Here is a 14,063-nt window from a genome sequence, read left to right as displayed (position 1 = left end):
TGGTAGCGATCGGCATGCCACGGCGCTTCATGCTGGAAATGTCAGCGACAGGCTTCCTGTAGCTCATAACGATGCTGAAGATGCAATTCTAGACAAGGATTTGGCACTTGAGGTGTCATCCAAGTGCACAGAGGTCTGCGGTCAAAACACGGTGCCAAATCCTGCTCCAAGATCTGCTTGGTGAAAGTAAGTCATCCGACTCAGCCTCACAAGAGTGCAAAAATGTATGCCATCTTAGACGACCAGAGCAACAGGTCCCTTGCAAGAACAGAGTTCTTCGACATTTTCGGACTCAGTGGTCACAGTTCCCCCTACACACTAAGGACATGTGCTGGAACTACGGAGGCAATAGGAAGAAGAGCGTCTGGCTTTCTCATAGAAGACATTCATGGCTCCGTGAAGCTTCCCTTGCCAACGCTTATCGAGTGCAACGAAATGCCTAACAGGACCGAGATTCCAACACCGGAAGTGGCATTGCATCACCCTCATCTCAGAGCTGTTGCTAAATTCATTCCTTGTTTGGACCCGGAGGCCAAGATTCTACTTCTCCTCGGGAGAGACATCCTCAGAATACACAAGGTTCGACAACAGCGCAACGGACCGGCTGATGCGCCATTTGCTCAGAAACTGGATCTGGGATGGGTCATCGTAGGAAATGTCTGCATAAATCCAAGTCGCACACCGGACTGTGTCAGCAACCTCAAAACAAACGTCCTCGAAAATGGACGTCCCTCCCTTTTCGAGCCATGTGAGAATCATTTCTTGGTCAAGGAGAAGCTCACTGCCATGCAGGGGTCGACACACTGCTTCCAACCAGCTCAGCACACTGCTAGGAAACACAGCTATGACGATGGGATCGCTGAAACGCTGTTCCAGACAACGGAGGATGACAACAGACCTTCACTTTCTGTCGAGGACAGGAAGTTCTTGAAGCTGATGGACGACGAGTTCTCAAAGGACGAATCCAACAGTTGGATAGCGCCTCTTCCCTTTCGTTCTCCAAGGCCATGGCTTCCGAATAACAGGTGCTTGGCCGAGTCGCGGCTCACAGCTGTCGTACGGACCTTGAAGAGAAAACCAGAACTGATGGAACAATTCACAGCCTTCATGGACAAGATATTCAAGAACGGCCATGCCGAGGAAGCTCCACCAGTTCGAGAAGGAGAGAGTGTTGGTACCTCCCCATATTTGGTCTTTGCCACCCACGAAAACCCGGCGAAACACGAGCTGTGTTCGACTCCAGCGCACAGTTCAAAGGCGTGTCTTTAAACAGTGTGCTGCTTACCGGTCCAGACTTGATCAACAGCCTGCTCGGAGTGCTCATCCGATTCCGGAAGGAACCCGTGGCCATAACTGTGGACATTAAACACATGTTCTACTGCTTCCTGGTGCGAGACGACCACCGAAATTATCTAAGATTTCTGTGGTTCCGCAACAACAACATCTACAGTGACGTGGTGGAGTACCGAATGAAGGTATATGTGTTTGGAAATAGTCCTTCGCCAGCAGTTGCAACCTATGGGCTGCGGAGAACAGCACGAGAAGGAGAGGAAGAATTTGGCAGCGACGTCAGGCAGTTCATCGAGAGGGATTTCTATGTGGACGATGGGTTGAAGTCTCTCTCTACAGACAAGGAAGCCATCAGCCTGATACGCCGCACACAACAGATGTTGGCCGCGTCAAACCTCAAGCTCCACAAAATAGCCTCTAACTGCCCTACAGTGTTGGAAGCATTTCCAGAAAAAGACCGTGCCAAGGATTTGGAGGATCTTGACTTGTGCAATGGCACGCCGCCAATCCAACGCAGTCTGGGAGTTTCTTGGAACCTGAAGAAGGATGTCTTCACATTTACGACTCCAATCCAAGAGAAGCCATTCACTCGACGCGGTGTCTTGTCAGTGGTGAATAGCCTGTACGACCCACTTGGGTTTGTGGCTCCAGTCATCGTTCAAGGGAAGTCCCTCCTCCGAGAGCTGGTCTTTGGGACATGCGACTGGGACTGTCCACTTCCTGAAGACAAGAGGGCCGCGTGGGAGACGTGGAAAGACTCCTTGCAAGTACTCGAGCAGCTGGACATACCTCGCACCTATTCCCCTGCCTCACTCACTACCGCACAGCGCAAGGAACTGCACATATTCTCCGACGCATCGACCAAGGCTGTGGCTGCAGTGGCTTACCTCAGAGTGACATATCCAGATGGTGCGTGCCATGTTGGGTTCGTCATAGGAAAGGCTAAGCTAGCACCACATCCGGAACACACCATCCCTAGGCTTGAACTGTGCGGCGCGGTGTTGGCAGTGGAGCTAGCAGAGCTCGTCAGTCGTGAAATAGATATGGAGCTTGATGCTGTAAATTTCTACACTGACAGCAAGGTGGTCCTAGGTTACATACATAATGAGACTCGGAGGTTTTATGTGTATGTCAGTAACAGGGTCGAACGCATCAGGAGCTCTACACGGCCAGAGCAATGGCACTACGTTCCTTCAGACGTGAACCCTGCGGACCTCGGAACAAGGTCTGTGCCAGCAGCCCAAATGGCAGGATCGGCCTGGCTGACAGGCCCGGAGTTTTTGTATCATCAAGAACACTGCTCGCGGGTATTGAAGGGCAAGTTCGACTTGGTCGATGCTGATTCCGACACGGAGGTGCGGCCCCAGGCTAATGTTCTCGCAACCAGTGTAGACGTGCAAGAATTCGGCAGCAGGCGGTTCGAGCGCTTCTCGAGTTGGATTAAGCTGACTCGCGCAGTTGCAATGCTCGTGCGGCTGGTGAGCAAATTTCGGGGCACCTCTCACAACGTGTCAGACTGCCCGCATAATAGCTCATCTCGACCACTAGGACCTTCTACAGAACACCTAGCCCGAGCGAAGGCAGTCATTATTCTGTCTGTCCAGAAAGAAGCGTTTTCAGAAGAGTTGAAAAGCTTGCAACGAGGAAAGCGACTTCCGAAGTCAAGCCCTCTCTGGAGGTTGGACCCATGGGTTGATTCCGACGGTCTTTTGAGAATTGGTGGCCGACTAGACAGAGCAAACCATTTCGACCAGCAAGAGCGGAAGCCCATCATCATGCCAGGACGGCACCACGTCACTACCCTGATTGTGCGGCATTACCACGAGCTGGTAAAACATCAAGGCCGCCATTTCACTGAGGGAGCAGTCAGGGCAGCTGGGTTCTGGATCGTCGGAGCTAAGCGTAGCATCGCCTCATACATACACAGTTGTGTTACGTGTTGCACGCTCAGAGGAAGGCAGCTGCAGCAGAAGATGGCAGACCTGCCTGCAGAAAGGCTAAGCACCGAGCCGCCTTTCACTTATGTCGGACTAGATGTATTCGGCCCGTGGCAAGTCGCTTCTCGTCGGACCAGAGGCGGTGAGGCCAACAGCAAAAGATGGGCCGTGCTCTTCACTTGCATGAGTATCCGCGCTGTTCACATCGAAGTGATCGAGAGCATGGACACCGCAAGTTTTATTAATGCTCTCCGGAGATTCTTCGCCATAAGGGGTCCGGCAAAGCAGCTGAGGTCCGATTGCGGGACGAATTTTGTTGGAGCGTGCTCAGAACTAAAACTGGACACCAGTGGCCCAGACCACGAGAAGCTAGGAACATTCCTGTCAGACAAAAGATGCACTTGGGTATTCAACCCCTCTCATGCTTCTCACATGGGAGGAGTGTGGGAAAGAATGATAGGAGTCACACGGCGAATTTTGGACTCCATGCTTCTTGAGAGTACCTCTCGTCGCCTTACTCACGAAGTCTTGGTAACCTTCTTGGCGGAAGTCTCGGGGATCATAAATTCCCGACCCCTCGTTCCTGTCTCAACGGACCCCGAGTGCTGGGAAGTGCTGACTCCTTCAACACTCCTGACCCAGAAAGTCGGCGGCAACACAGTGCCACCAGCCTTCGGTGAAAAGAATGTGTATCGGTGACAGTGGCGACAGGTTCAGTGGCTGGCCGACGCCTTTTGGTGCCGTTGGCGACGCGAGTTCCTTATCACCCTGCAGAGTCGTCGAAAGTGGCAGGGGATAACTCGAAATCTCAAGGCAGGTGACCTCGTGCTCCTGAGAGACAGCCAGATTCATCGCAACGAGTGGCCCATGGGACTCATTGTGAACGCCATCGCGAGTGCGGACGGCAGGGTGCGAAAGGTCGAGATCAAGACGGCGACACGGGGAGTGATAAAGACCTTTCTCCGTCCTGTGACTGAGACAGTCCTGCTTATTCCGTGCGAGGACTGAACACATCACATAGTGGTTATATGTATAACCAGACGGGGATTGATTGTAAAACATTTTATTCGCCGGGAAGAGCTTGGCAAGAGGTCGCGTTAAGTGGTCGAGAGTACATAGCCCTCGACGACTTTGTCAGCCCACTCCACCGCCAAAACTTGCGTTCTGGGGTCAAAGCTAGCCAGCACGGTCTCCCACCGCTCGAGAGAAGGAGCTGTAACTAGATCACCCGGAGGTGGCTCTATTTTGCAGTCCCACAGGATGTGATCGTAGGTAGCACGTTGGCCACAGTGTTTGCAGTTTGGGTTTTAAAGATCTGGATAAATGTGCGCGAGGAGTGATGGGGTGCGTATCGATCTCGTCTGTAGACGACGCCACGTAACCTCTTGTTCTTTAGTAAGTCTTTTGTCTGGAGGGGGGAAAATTCTCCTCTCTAGTTTAAAATGATTGGTGAGATCATGATATGTGATCATGGAGTCCTTCGTGAAATTCAGGGAGCCAGACTCATCCACTGCCCGGTCGACGAAACCTCGGGCTTTATTGTGGGCTGCCTCGTTCCCCGGATTCCCCGAATGGGCTGGGACCCATATCAATTCGGAATAATTTGGTGAGAATTTGGTTGCGTTAAGGATTCTAAGGGAGGTGTTTGTAATTCGCCCTTTAGCGAAATTATTGATACCCATTTTGGAATCGCTGAAGATGATGCTCCCTTGGGTATGCGCTAGGGCGAGGGCTATAGCCGCTGATATATTTGTCGATGCTAGAAGCGTGTCCCACCAGGCATCGGGTCCAGGAGCAACGCCGCAATGCAGAAGGAGGAAGGAACGTGGGCCGGAGACGGGAGTAGGGGAAGTGAAGGAAAAAAACTGTATTTACATTATTTACATTATTTACAAAGAGCGGGACTGAGAATGGCTCTCAGTGGAAGGGCAACGTCTTCGTCAACCGTAGTCGACTGGAGCTAGCAGGCTTCTCTCGGCCACACTCACGGCCGAGTTAAATACCGTTCGGTTTCCCCAGATCCCTGGCTGGGGAATAATGGTCGACGAGCACTGTCCAATCCGATGGACCGAAGGGGACGTTCTTGTTACCGCCCACGGCTGGGCAGGTGCGAGCTTTTCCACTCTCTCTCGCAGCTGGTTGATGAGAGGAGGAGATGCCGACTCATCCAGCCCTGCGGGAAAGGAATCTCCCGAAGTCCTCCAGCAGGTGAAATGAACTTGCCTCCCCGCCGAATGCCCAGAACGCGAGTCGGGGCCACAGAATTCTTCAATTATCCGCCAGCGTGACCGGCGCCGGCCCGTCGCCTCCTCTGTGGTCGCTCGAACAATACCTCCTGCATTCCTGCTACACTAATCCGCTGAGGCTCGGAGGGGCATTCCAAGCATCCCACTTCCCACCGCCGTCGCGGGGTTGTCGGCCTCGATGAATGTTCACGGTAGCTGCATGATCGGGCCCACGTGGTCCGAGTGGACACAGGTGTGACGGGAACACACAAAGAGAGTTAAGGGGGGGGGGGGGGGGTAGAAACACAACAGCACGTCCGCCGCCCGAAGAGGTCTCGTAGTGGTTGCAGCCAACGCTGCTGCGCGCAGAGACCTGGAGTTGTGTCCGTTCGGCTTTTGGTCACAGCTGGGCCCAAAGGTTCTTCTTGCTTCGTTGACAGCTGTAACGAGCTCAACCAGCAAAGTCCAAAGCCCAACAAGCAGAAAGCGCCAAACCGACTTTAAGAACTGCCAAGCTGTTTTCGGTCAACAAAACCTCTTTAGAGAAAATGAGCTGTCGCGTGAAATTTACGTCCTCCTCCGAAAGTTTCCAAGTTTGACCAAACCAGAATACACAGAGCTTGTTTAGCCAAAAGGGAAAAATTTCCTAAAATTTTTGGGGGGGTTCCGTAGCACGGTTTTTGTCACAGAAAGCCACCGCCCGTGAGAGCACAAAGGGAAGGTGGAGCTGCTGAACACACATACAAAACAGAGAAAAAAAAATGATTCCCGCTAAAGCAAAAAACAAAATACAAGTTTGCATAGCGGATTAACGTCCGGGGAGTCAGGAAAGGGCATTACACGGGAAAGCTTCGGCTGAGGCCATCAGCGTTGCCATTATCTCTTACGTTTCTGCAACGCATGTGAACAGAGTCCGGCAATGTCAATCTCCAAAATTTCGCTCTCATTTCGCATAGGAGAGTGTAATGAACAAAAGAACAAAAAACAAGCATTAAACTCAATATGAGATTATGCGTCATATCCGCCCCTTGCGCGGCCGCGGTCCGACAGCTGCTTTAGCAGATGAGACATTGCATAATGCTAGGAATTCCAGCTTGCATTTCTGTACAGGAGAGTTAAATGAACAAAAGAGACAAGCATTCAACTCAAGACGGGATTATTCCTCGAATCCGTCTGCAAACAGCGTTGCGATCAGAGGAATTTACTGCTTCCTATTTTTCAGCCGCCCCCTGCGCGGCCGCGGTCCGATAGCTGCTCTAGCAGGTGCAACAGGACACAAGGCTAGGAATTTCAGCTTGGGACCCTTAACTGTTCTTCGTCCAAGTCTCGCGGTTCTGAAGTTTAGCTGACGCTCAGAAAGCAGAATGCGAGAAGGGAGCGAACGAGTGCGAATGCCGTGCCAGCGTATCTGTCTCTCTCGGATTGGGTTCGCGCGTTGCGTTCTCTTGGCTTGTGTTCCCACGGGGCGGGTGCGAACTCTTGAGCACCGAGGCGCCAAATTGGGGCGGCTACGCGGTTTGGATTTCAGTCGAGCATTCAACAAGGGCCGCACTTTCCCCTTAATTAACTCTTCCCGTTTGGCCACCTCTGTGCGCTGCCGCTCCGTGGAAACCTTCGCAGGTGGTTTGCGTGGCGCGTCACTAGCAATCGCTGAACCATTACAGGTAAAGTCGCTGGCGTTCGCCTCATGATCAGTTTGTAAAATTGCCTGTTCTAGCTCACCACCGTGAGAATTTATCAGGCTTACTGGGTCATGTTTGCCCTCGTCACCCGCGTGCTCTGCTGGCGCTGCGAAGTCTGGAGCCTTCGAAATGGTAAGGACCTGCGCAGCATCATCTCCAAAACAAAGGCCTTTTTCTTTGGGCAGCATATCCAAGCGATTTGAGAAAATCGAGGGATACTGCAAAGGCAGGTTTTGGGAGACGGCTGCCTTGGTCAGACGCAGCTCGAGGGGGCTCTCGATCGCGACGCGGGCAGTAAGCTGGTCGTGTTCGATACCTTTCCTATCCTTATACTGGCGGTACAGCAGGCCAGAACGGAGCTGGAAAGGTATGTTCTTCCGTGACACACCTATGTCACTTTGGGGACTCAAATTTCGTAGAGTCTGGTCTTTCTCTTGCTCAGCGGTGAACGTTTCTCTGTCCACACGAAGGAGTTCGAGAAAGCCATCTGAGTGGGGCAACACTAGATTCGTATTCAATTCCTCACCTAGCCCCAGCTCATCACATGCGCCTGCTTCGGAAGACTCACTATAGCCTGCACTACTGTCGGTACTCTTTACCGCTGTGCTAGAGGTGAGTAAGTCCTGGGCTGGCTCGTCATTAGGTAGCGCGGAGCCGTCACGGGTAAAGTCGCCGGCGTTCGCCTCATCGCCAGTTTGCAATAAAGCCTGCTCTAGCTCATCACCGTGAGAATTTACAGGCTTCGGGCTTACAGGTTCAGGTTTGCCCTCTTCAACCACGTGCTCTGCTGGCGCCGCGACCTCACGAGCCTTCGAAATGGTAAGGACCTTCGCAGCGTTATCTCCAAAACAAAGGCCTTTTTCTTGGGGCAGCATATCCAAGCGATTAGAGAAAATCGAGGGATGCTGCTTAGGCAGGTTTTGGGAGACGGCTGCCTCGGTCAGACGCACCCCGAGCGGGCTCTCGATCGCGACGCGGCCAGTTGGCAAAGAGACGCTGGTTTCATTGGAGCATAACTCATTTTCGGGTGTTTGGTCGCGAGCGGCTGTCGTTCCCTCATCGTTGGACTGATCATTGTTTCGAGGCAGCGCTGAGGCGCATTCCTCGCTTACAATAGAACTTGCAGTTGCTGCTTTCAGCGCGCGACTGCTCTCTGGAGGACTACATTTTTGCGCTGCGCCTACGTTTTTCTGGGTTGCAAGGGAAATCTGCGCGGCATCGCGCTTTTCAGTTAACGCCGCGCTCTGGCTTGGAGCGCCACAGTCGCTGTCAGGTGACAGACAACGACGCTCTGTGCCGCAGATTATCACATCAACTTCCCGACTGCCACTGTTCTTCTGAGCAACTACAATGTGCGTAGCTGACCAAGCGGGGCTCTTTGGCTGGTCGCTGACGCACTGATGGGAGCGCTGCCCGCTGCTATCACTTCGGCTTTTAGATACGGTCTGTACACGAATTCCGAAGTATCGGAAGAGGGCACTTTTCGCTTTGTCGTAGTTGCTGGCATCCTCATCGGACAGTCGCGCTAATACGGTGCTGACATCGCAAGGAAGGATGGCCAGCAACATCATTGACCATTCGCCCTGATCTAGCTCCTCTTCCGTACATATCTGTTCAAAACTCGCGAGGAAAGTTCTGAAGCTCTCGCCTCTCTGAAAAGTCCTCAACCGATCTCGGGCCCTTTTCCGTCTGAGAAATTGAGTCTTACGTGTGAGCTCCTCCTGCTGTCGTTCACGTAGTTCCTCGAGCTCAGCGCGTCTCTTACGGCATTGCTCCTGCCATTCTATTTCCTTTTCCTTAGCGGCTTCTTTGCGGTAAAGGCGTTCTTTTTCAATCCTGTCAGCCTCCTCCTTAGCGGCTTCCTTGCGGTAAAGGCGCTCTTTTTCAAGCCTAACGGCCTTCTCCTTGCGTTCCCTTTCAACCCTGTCGGCCTCCTCCTTAGCGTTCCTGATTCCCTCCTGAATGACTTCCCAGGTCTCCCAAATTTTGTCACCCTCCTCCTTAGCACCACATTCCTTAATAGCCTCAATCAGCTGCGGCTTTCTGTGACTCTTCCTGGCCTCAATACCCAGCTTTTCACACAGCAACATCAACTCTGGCTTCTTTAGCTTGCTCAAATCCATGGCAATTCCCGAACGAGGACTTTCAAAAAATAAGCTGCTAGGTGAAATGCTTAAGCTAGCACGTGCAGAAAAACAATCTACAGGTAGTGATAAATTTCCAGAGTTATCAAGCCTGGCAGATTCTTAAAGAAAGTCAAGCGCTCACCACTGCTGAAGCCAGGACCAAGCGTGGAAGATCCCACCGCTGCCACCAGTTGATATATTTGTCGATGCTAGAAGCGTGTCCCACCAGGCATCGGGTCCAGGAGCAACGCCGCAATGCAGAAGGAGGAAGGAACGTGGGCCGGAGACGGGAGTAGGGGAAGTGAAGGAAAAAAACTGTATTTACATTATTTACATTATTTACAAAGAGCGGGACTGAGAATGGCTCTCAGTGGAAGGGCAACGTCTTCGTCAACCGTAGTCGACTGGAGCTAGCAGGCTTCTCTCGGCCACACTCACGGCCGAGTTAAATACCGTTCGGTTTCCCCAGATCCCTGGCTGGGGAATAATGGTCGACGAGCACTGTCCAATGCGATGGACCGAAGGGGACGTTCTTGTTACCGCCCACGGCTGGGCAGGTGCGAGCTTTTCCACTCTCTCTCGCAGCTGGTTGATGAGAGGAGGAGATGCCGACTCATCCAGCCCTGCGGGAAAGGAATCTCCCGAAGTCCTCCAGCAGGTGAAATGAACTTGCCTCCCCGCCGAATGCCCAGAACGCGAGTCGGGGCCACAGAATTCTTCAATTATCCGCCAGCGTGACCGGCGCCGGCCCGTCGCCTCCTCTGTGGTCGCTCGAACAATACCTCCTGCATTCCTGCTACACTAATCCGCTGAGGCTCGGAGGGGCATTCCAAGCATCCCACTTCCCACCGCCGTCGCGGGGTTGTCGGCCTCGATGAATGTTCACGGTAGCTGCATGATCGGGCCCACGTGGTCCGAGTGGACACAGGTGTGACGGGAACACACAAAGAGAGTTAAGGGGGGGGGGGGGGGGTAGAAACACAACACCGCCTCTTCTGCCGTTTCAGAGGATTTCGTTTTGATTGTCGCCGAGACGATGTGGTCACCATTCTCGTTCACAACCACAATTGCAAAGGCATTGGTATTTTTGTATTCTGCCGCATCTACATAAAGTGTTCCAGCGCACTGTCTGTATTTGTTTTGTAAGGCTTTGGCTCTTGCTTGTCTTCTACCCTCATGGTGTAAGGGGTGCATGTTTTTGGGGAGTGGTTTGATTAGTAGGGCCGTCCTATAGTCGCGGGGTAAGTCTACTTTAGCATCGTTATTCGTAGGTTGAAAGTTAATTCCGAGCCTGGTAAGAATACTCCTGCCAGTTCTGGAATTGGCTAATCGCGCTGTTTGAGCCATTAAATGGGCTTCTTTCAGTTCATTGTAGGTGTTATGTATTCCTAACCTCATAAGCCTTTCAGTTGAGGCATTTAGTGGGAGTCCTAACGCAGACGGGGAGTGTGCTGTCCCGAGTCCAGTTTGAATTTCCCGCCCGGTCGCCAGCCTCATCTGCGAACACTGGACTTCTCTCCTCCCCGCTCTTTCTCTTCCTTCTCCCCGTGCGCCTTCCCTCTCGCCCGCGTGCTTTCTCCCTCTTTACACCTCCCTCCGGCGGTGTCATGTTACGTAACTCGTGACTCTTCCGTTCCTTCTACCGTGCTGCACGACTGTGGCAGCACCGCGTTTTTACAAGTTGTAAATGCCTGGATAAATATTCGATTTTCCTTGTGTTTGCGACCTGTCATCTATCTGAGGAGTGGCCGCAGCCCCAACGCGTGCCACGGACTCAGAATAGAGGGACAAGGCCACATAGCGCATAGGATGGCCGTCGACTACTCCTACGGTGGGGATTGGGCCTGTCACGAAGATTCCAGGGGAGATCTGCGCGGAGGGAACAAAAGGAAGCGGCGAGCGGGCGGCGCCGCGGGGGCGGCGTGGGGCAGCCGGCGGCTACGGCGAAGGTGGAGGCGGCAGAAAGAAAGAAGCAAAAGGCTTAAAAATGGGGACCCGACGGTAGGAACGGGCAGACAGGGACGATTCGAGCGAGCGGACGAGACGGAGGAAGGCAGAAGACCGGGGCGGCGCATGGACCAGGGAGCCCGGGGTCTAGTCTTCGCTCGCGTTCGGCCTCCGACAGCAAGCTTCGATACCTGGCAGCTCATCCAACGCCTGGCCGAGAACGAGAGCCGCACAGCCGCGAAGAATCCCCAGCCCGGCCGCAGCAGACATCCAGCCATTCGTCGAGCCCGTGCCACAACAAACTGACTGAGCCCCGACGTGGACGAGCCCTACTGCATTTCCCGTAAGCGGCATCAAGCCAGATCCATTAATTAAATCATATTCTAAAATCATTCTTGGAGTCTGTGTATCAATCTCCTCGTGCCCAGTGTGGACCCAGGGCAAATTTGAGAAACCGGTCCATCACATTGGTGTCAGAAGTGGGGTCCACACTTAAATCATTGGGCAAAAGCTGGATTGCACCCCCAGCGAGAGGAGCTTGAGGCACTGACTATTCGGTCTAAAATGCATGCGGCCCACTCGAGTGCAGAGCCCTTTGGGGCAAGCGTATTTGCTTTGTCAAGCACGGTGGAGAAATTCAGTGGCGACGGTCAGGGGCCGTCTATTGTTGAATATTTTGACATGTTAGAGCAGGTGTGCAAAATGGGCGGTTTAAATGATGCACAGCAGCTGGGAATGGCGAAATGTCGCATGTCTGGAGCAGCACATAACTTTTCCTGGAGAGATGAGGAAGTAAGGAAGGCTGGCACGGTGACTGAGTTCAGAACCCTGGCGTTCAAATATTTCGACAGGGAACCTTCCAGTGTAAAACTCAGGCGGTTCCTACACGATCGACAGGGGCCAAAGGAAGACGCACGCGCGTTTGCCTCCCGCCTTCGCTTCCTGGGGAATGAAACCCTAGCGCGAGAACCGGGACCTGATAGTGCGAGGCAAAAGTACGCTAAAGAGCTGCTGCTGGAGCAAATGAAGTCACAGTTCCTCATTGGCCTGAGGGATCCAGTGCGCAGGTTTGTTTTGTCTAGAGCACCATCGACTCTTGAGGGAGCGATAGAGGCAGCCGTAGAAGAGGAGCGTAATGAGCTGCTGGTCTCTAGTGAGGAAAAGGTGCGGCTCGTAACGGAGCCAAAAAGCGCAAGCGCCGACGCGGGCATTATTCAGTTGACTGGTAGGCTAGATCGTCTGGAGGCGCTCCTTGCTGAAAGCGTACAGCCGAATAGCAGGAGCAATTTTAGGGATCGTGAACGGAGGCATGTTCGCTGTTATGCTTGCAAAAGTTACGGTCACATTACTAGATTTTGTCCCGAGCGAAACCGCGAATCGTGTGTGTCAAATGGGCAGCAGCGGGCACAGACCTACACGGAGAGGGAACAAAGAGCCACCGCTCCAAAGAAACTCTTAGAGTCCCCCGCAGCCGAGCCGGTTGAGGGGGGTGACGGTAGTTGTGCTATTGTAAGCGTTTTTGTAGAGTCCTGTCCGATTGCCAAATTCGTGGTAAACGGGGTCACTTGCAATCTTTTGGTTGACACTGGCTCCCGGATAACGCTCCTCAAGGAAAAGTTTTTCGATTTGCTGACAAGGAGGGGAGACAGGCAGGTGCAAGAGGCCCGAGAATCTCCGAAAGTGCGCTTCGTGGGGATTACAGGAACTGATCTCGGCACCGGAGGACTGTAACTTTTGCGCTTCACAATTGGGAACAGTAGCTTTGACCATTCAAGCTACATTTGTTCAGACGCGGTGTCACTGCCGGATGACATACCGGGCCTCGTAGGTCAGGACCTGTTGCGGCAACATGGCATCGATGTCATACTAAGCCAAAACTGCCTTTCCTGTCGCGGAACTTTGGTCCCATTAGCAAACCGAGAGGCCGAGTACGTTGCACGAGTGGACTGTGGGGAACAGAGCGCGGAACAATGCTCGCCAACACATGCAAGTGTTAGTGTTAGAGCAAGGAGAGAAACGGTAGTGCCTCCTCGGTCTGAGATAGAACACAAGCCAGGCAGGGCGCACACAAATGCGGACGCATTAAGTGGAGCTAATTTGGTGCGCACTGTGAATGAGCTTCTTCCAGCTATAGATACAGACGACCTCCGCACCGAGCAGCGGAAGGACAAGGCGCTAGAGAAAATATTGCATGCTGTTTCGGGGGGGGATCGCCCGAGACCCCGACAACTGTTACTTTGTTGACAACGAGGGGACACTACGGAAGCGCACCCGGCCCACGCGGTCAGGAAGGCAGGCTGGCCAAGTATGGGAAAGAGTGGTGGTGCCACGGTCAATGGTGACGCACATCTTGAGAGTTTTTCACGATGCCCCGTACGCGGGCCATCTGGGAGTAATGAAGACGCAACGGAGGTTGGAGCGTTACTATTACTGGCAGGGCATGCGTTCCGACGTTAAAGAGTACTGCGCTAACTGCCGTTCTTGCCTGGAAAGAAAAACTCCGCTGACGTCTCGATTGCAAGTGGCCCATGACGTAACAGTCGAAACATTACGGGATGCAGCCGACAAAAGGAAAACGCGGTTCGACTCTAGGGCTAGGGCGGTTCCTTTCAAGGTGGGAGACCGCGTATATCTTGAGTGCGTGAAGGTCAAGGCAGGACTCGCCCGTAAGTTGACGCCCAAATGGAAAGGACCTTACCGCGTAGTAGAGCAGCTATCGCCGGTTAATTTTTGGATTCGGCATATCGCAGGGGCATCGACAGCTGTAGTTCACGCTAACAGGTTAAAGCAAGCACCAGCATGCTCGCCTCTTGCTGAAACGGCTACCTCAAGGGGACAGGAGGGGGAGGACGATCT

The 14,063-nt window shown here is 53.1% G+C and overlaps 1 protein-coding gene across 1 annotated transcript; it reads left to right on the top strand.

Moving 5' to 3' along the window:
* The first annotated feature begins 222 nt into the window (after positions 1-222).
* On the top strand, positions 223-3,926 carry LOC149355646 (uncharacterized). Its single transcript, XM_089576151.1, has 3 exons — positions 223-1,174; positions 1,294-1,475; positions 3,870-3,926. Exons 1-3 carry the CDS (start codon positions 223-225, stop codon positions 3,924-3,926), a joined length of 1,191 nt encoding a protein of 396 aa, XP_089432277.1.
* Positions 3,927-14,063: the final 10,137 nt, after the last annotated feature.

This window comes from Amblyomma mixtum, chromosome 3 (genome assembly GCF_055824585.1).
Source record: "Amblyomma mixtum isolate Tamu chromosome 3, ASM5582458v1, whole genome shotgun sequence".
Classification (NCBI taxonomy): Eukaryota; Metazoa; Arthropoda; class Arachnida; order Ixodida; family Ixodidae; genus Amblyomma; species Amblyomma mixtum.
Note: the sequence above shows the minus strand (reverse complement) of the source record. Positions and strands in the feature narration are given on the sequence as shown.

Bases quoted from the DNA above. Each gene is read 5' to 3' on its own strand.
- LOC149355646 (XM_089576151.1), top strand. From the start codon at position 223: ATGTATGCCATCTTAGACGACCAGAGCAACAGGTCCCTTGCAAGAACA. The intron at 1,175-1,293 runs GTACCTCCCCAT...TTACCGGTCCAG, and splicing joins TCGAGAAGGAGAGAGTGTTG to ACTTGATCAACAGCCTGCTC. The intron at 1,476-3,869 runs GTATATGTGTTT...CTCCTGACCCAG, and splicing joins TGGTGGAGTACCGAATGAAG to AAAGTCGGCGGCAACACAGT.